This window comes from Helianthus annuus, chromosome 12 (genome assembly GCF_002127325.2).
Source record: "Helianthus annuus cultivar XRQ/B chromosome 12, HanXRQr2.0-SUNRISE, whole genome shotgun sequence".
Lineage (NCBI taxonomy): Eukaryota > Viridiplantae > Streptophyta > Magnoliopsida > Asterales > Asteraceae > Helianthus > Helianthus annuus.
This window is the reverse complement of record NC_035444.2, coordinates 156506790-156511689: the sequence shown is the minus strand read 5'-3', so window position 1 is coordinate 156511689 and position 4900 is coordinate 156506790. Positions and strand designations below refer to the sequence as shown.

The following is a 4900-nucleotide window of genomic DNA, read 5'->3' as shown; positions in this document are numbered from 1 at the left end:
CGTAACCGTCAGATCAGACCTATAATCACGCATGGGAGCCATAATCACGCACGTTAAGTTGATAAAAAAATGTAATAACGCATGTTATCAGCCATAATCACGCACGTTGTGTTTTTGTCGTGTACGTTAATGTACGTTAAGCCGTGAAGTACATTATACTTTCTCTCTCTCTATATATATATATATATATAGAAGGAAATACAGTGCTAAACAACCACCACAACAACAATAATAAATTAAAAACAAAGTTTACGAAATATTCATTCTTCAAATATTCGTTTATCACGATTGGACTGTATGGATAAACATAGTAATATGTTATCTAAGACGCAACTGAAAATTGTCTGAACATGCATCTATTTTTCAAAATTAATTGGTTTATAAACAAACATGTATGGATAAAGGATTGTTCTTATTATTAGCGAAGCTTGAAAATTTTCACCGAGAGATCGAAAGTCACTGGACCTAAAAGTATATACCTAATTTTTTTTATAAAACCGGGGGGTTGAAAACGTATATACCTAAAAAATTCTATACGAAACGTACATACATAACAGCACTGAGCGAAAAGTTCGAAGGGTCGGCCGCCCCCGACCCCTTCATAGCTTCGCCCCTGCTCATTGAAAATTCTTTTTCTTAACAAACACCATATCTACTATCACAATTCTAAATTATTATTATTATTATTATTATTATATTGAATTGAGTTGAAATGAAATTCACATATATATATTATATAGGTAGAGGTTCAACTAAGAATTTAATCTTCCTTAAGTTTCCTAAGAAGCAATCTTAAGCTTACATGTGGCAATCTCATTAATTTAGATGAAAGGGTAATATTGGAAAATGCAAATTTCAAACAGATCTGTACTTAGTTTTAATCACACGATTTTCATTCCTTCTTTCATATTTTTCATTCGTTCATTCATTGAGCTTACCAATTTCATCGAGATCGTTTTCATCTAAATCAATCGCAAATCTCAATCTCAATCCTGCTGAATCGTTGATCGTTTTCATCGATTTGCCGGTACCTGCGAGATTGAGATCAATCCTGCTGAATCGTTCATCGTTTTCATCGATTTGCTGGAACCCTAGCTCCTCTGTTCATTCATTGATTTGCTGATTTATCCTCCTCTATTTTAATGATGTCTACTACTGTCGATGGTAAAATACCTTCTAGTTTTAATTTCATCTACTTTTTAGGTTTTTAGTTTTGATCTAAGTTGTGCTGGTTTTTATTTAAAAGTGTAGTTCTGAAGTTGTGCTGGTTTTTTGAAGTTGTGCTGGTTTTTTTATATTACATCATATTTTAAAGTGTAGGTTTGTAAAGTTGTGCTGATATCTTTATTTTGTGCTAGTTTGTCTGGTAAAGTTGTGCTTGTTTTTTGTGCTGGTTTATTGTAAAGTTTGTGCTGATATCTTTTATTTGTTCTGGTTTTTTGATTTGTTCAGGAGTTCGTATCTGTCCAACTACTGGTAATCAGTATTATACTCCTATTGTTCCAGATTCTTCCAAACCTGTAGTTGGTATGCATTTCCAGTCAATTGATTCTGCCTTTAATTTCTATAAGAAGTATGCTAAGTTATCTGGGTTTGAGGGTCGAAAGCATACTCAATCTTCAAAAAATGGTGTTGTGATTAGAAAGTACTTTGTTTGTGCGAAAGAGGGTTCAGCGACATCCTGTGCTGTTGACACGGTAAATGATAGTGTTGGTGCTGATAAAAAGTTAAATGACCGAAGGAGGAGACCTTCTAAACGTACCGGATGTAAGGCACACATCCGTTTGTCTTTAACTCCAAAAAATACTTATAGAATTTCTCATGTATTTGAGGAGCATAATCATTCTTTTGTTGATGAAGAGGATTATCATCTTTTAGCTTCGTCTAGAAAGTTGACATTCACTGAAGAGCAACTGCTTTCTGATTTTTCTGAGATGAATATTGGTCCAGTTAGGGCATTCAACCTTATGAGAAAGATTCGTGGTGGATTTGATAAGGTTGGAGTGACGTCTACTGATTGTAAAAATTTTAAAAGAGATATTAATTTGTTCATTGGAGAGTTTGATGTGGATATGGCTGTCCAACGTCTTATGAAGAAGAAGCTGTATTTGCCGAATTTTTCTTGTGAATTTTATTGTGATGAAAAAGGTGCTCTTGCTGGATTATTTTGGGCTGATGAAGAAATGAAACTGAATTATGAGGTCTTTGGGGATGTTATGTCTTTTGATGCTACGTTCCGTACGAACAGGTATTTTATTCACTTTTTGTAGATCATTTATTCATATTTTTATTAAACTAGCACAATTCAGCAAGCAGTTGTAATATAATCAATTCAATTTTTAGGTATGACTTGGTATTTGTTCCGTTCACTGGAATCGATAATCATCATCACAATGTCACGTTTGCTGGTTCTTTGTTAGCATCTGAAACTGCTGAATCATATAAATGGCTTCTTCAAAGTTTTTTGAAGGCTTTTGGTGTTGCACCTAAGGTGGTTGTGACTGATCAGGACGCTGCAATGAAAATTGCCATCCGAGATGTTTTCCCAGATACCAGACATCGTTTGTGTATGTGGCATATAATGATCAAAGTTTCTGAAAAGGTAACTTTCTTAAACCAGCACACTTTTAGCATATAAACCAGCACACTTTAAACAATCCATTTAAACCAGCACACTTTTAAACCAGCACACTTTGGCATATAACTCAGCACACTTTTAAACCAGCACACTTTCTTTAAACCATCACAGTTTAAGCATCATAGTTTAAGTTTATACATCAACTAGCACACTTTAACATATAAACCAGCACATTTTAGGATTTGTTTGCTGTTTTAATATACTAATTATTTTTTTTTGTTATAGGTTGGTACTGAGCTATCACAAGATGAGGTTTTTAAAGAAGATATATGTGATGTTGTATGGACTGATGCTCTTGAACCAGCACAGTTTGAGACACAATGGTGTGATTTAATGATTAAGTACAACCTTACTAGTAACAGCTGGCTGTCTGATATGTACAACCTCAGATCAGATTGGATTCCTGCATACTATCGTCATGAACATATGTCCGGTCTTATGCGTACAACATCTAGGTCTGAGAGTGAAAATCATTTTTTTGGTCAATTAACCAACACAAAATTGTCATTAGTTGAGTTTTTGAGCCATTTTGATACTGCAATGGAATCTCAGAGGTTTAAGCGCAGCAAACGTGATCATGATACCAGATACACACAACCTCGCATGAAAACCAATTATGAATTGGAACTGGAAGCTGCAAAGATTTATACTTGTGGGATATTTTTTGATGTTCAAGAAGAAATTCGACTTGCTTGCAAGAATTGTATGTGCAGGCGTGAAGAAGAAGTTGGTGATTCAATTAAGTTTTATATTCTACAGGTCAATCTTCCTGGCCTTCATGAGGTATTTATTTATACCTTTAGTAGCACAAACATGTTCTGCTTTTTACAATACATTTTAAGTAGCACAGTGATTTATATTTACAATTAGAATTTTACATATATAAACCAGCACACTTTTGTTATAAACTAGCACAATATAAGCATTTGTTATTTGTGTAGGTTCTTTTTACTCCTAAGGATATGGTAATTAAATGCAGCTGCAACCGATATGAGCAGTATGGTTTGCTATGTAGGCATGCCTTTTGTGTTCTTCGTCTTTGTGGTATAAAGGAGTTCCCTAAAAAATATGTTATGGGGCGTTGGACAAGAGATGTTGTTCCAAAAAAGACAAAAGTTTCGAGTTTTGATCAAAATGCTGCTGGTAATCAAGTTGAACGTGCTTCCAGCATTGTGCGTGAGATAATGACTGCAACTGAACATATTGTTAACCGTCTTGTTACAAATATTGACCTGTTATCGTTGTATAGAGACCAAGTGATCGAGTCGAAGTTGAAGGTTGATTCTGCTGACCTTCCTGCAGAATCACTTGACAAGAATGCAAGATTAGCTAATATTCTTCATGCTGATCAGCCATGTTCATCGTCTTCTGCTACCATTCTTCCACCTAGTGGTATTAGAAACAATGGGTGTGGTTCAAACAAACGCTTAAAGTCTTTTCGTGAGGTATCATCTTCAAGAATATCAAAGAAAACTAAAACTAGAGGTTGTTTGATATGTGGAGGTCATGGACATAATAGTCGGACTTGTAAGATGAAGACTACTGTTGCTGATTCCCAGAAGAGCAGTTAGTCGTGTGTCTTAGAAATCATGATATTTTGGATTTGTTATTTTTTTCATTTTAGTTTGGATTTCTTGTATTCTTATTATGTTTACAACATTCAACCAGCACATTATTAGTTTTTGTTGATTTTGTAAATGCAATTGTCAAGAATTTGATTTTTCAACATTCAATATACTGTTTAAAACCAGCACAATTTTAAACTTTGTTCTTTAAAACCAGCACAATTTTAAACTTTGTTCTTTAAAACCAGCACAATTATAAAACCAGCACAATTTTAAACTTCTTCTATGAAACCATCACATATTGTCATAGTGAAACCAGCACAATATTAATTGTAAAACCAGCATAAAATTAACTTTCCTAATATAACTGTTAAAGCAGTACAATGTAATTGTTAAACCAGCACCATATTAATTGTTAAACCAGCACAAAATATTACAGACAACTACCAAACTAATGTTATATTGTTCAACCAACACAATCAATATTTCTGGTTCAATCTGTCATTGATTTTCGTTTCCGCATTTTTCTTGCATTCCTCTTTCTTTTCAGGCTCCATCTTCTCATACTTCTCTAACAGTTCCATCATTTCACCTTTCGCTAAGTTGATGTCGGATAAAAGTATTTTGCTTAAATACTTGTATCTCAGTTCAACCAACTCTTTGTCTTGTTCCGGTGACTCTTTCGACAGCCCACTAT

At 34.1% G+C, this 4900-nt stretch overlaps 1 protein-coding gene across 1 annotated transcript; it reads left to right on the top strand.

The window, feature by feature from the left end:
- Nucleotides 1–927: 927 nt before the first annotated feature.
- Nucleotides 928–4232, top strand: LOC110896100 (protein FAR1-RELATED SEQUENCE 5). Its single transcript, XM_022143533.1, has 5 exons — nt 928–1164; nt 1453–2248; nt 2344–2602; nt 2864–3421; nt 3580–4232. The coding sequence occupies exons 1-5, from the start codon at nt 1143–1145 to the stop codon at nt 4207–4209; spliced, it is 2265 nt and encodes a 754-aa protein (XP_021999225.1). The 5' UTR covers nt 928–1142; the 3' UTR covers nt 4210–4232.
- The last annotated feature ends 668 nt before the right edge of the window (nt 4233–4900 follow it).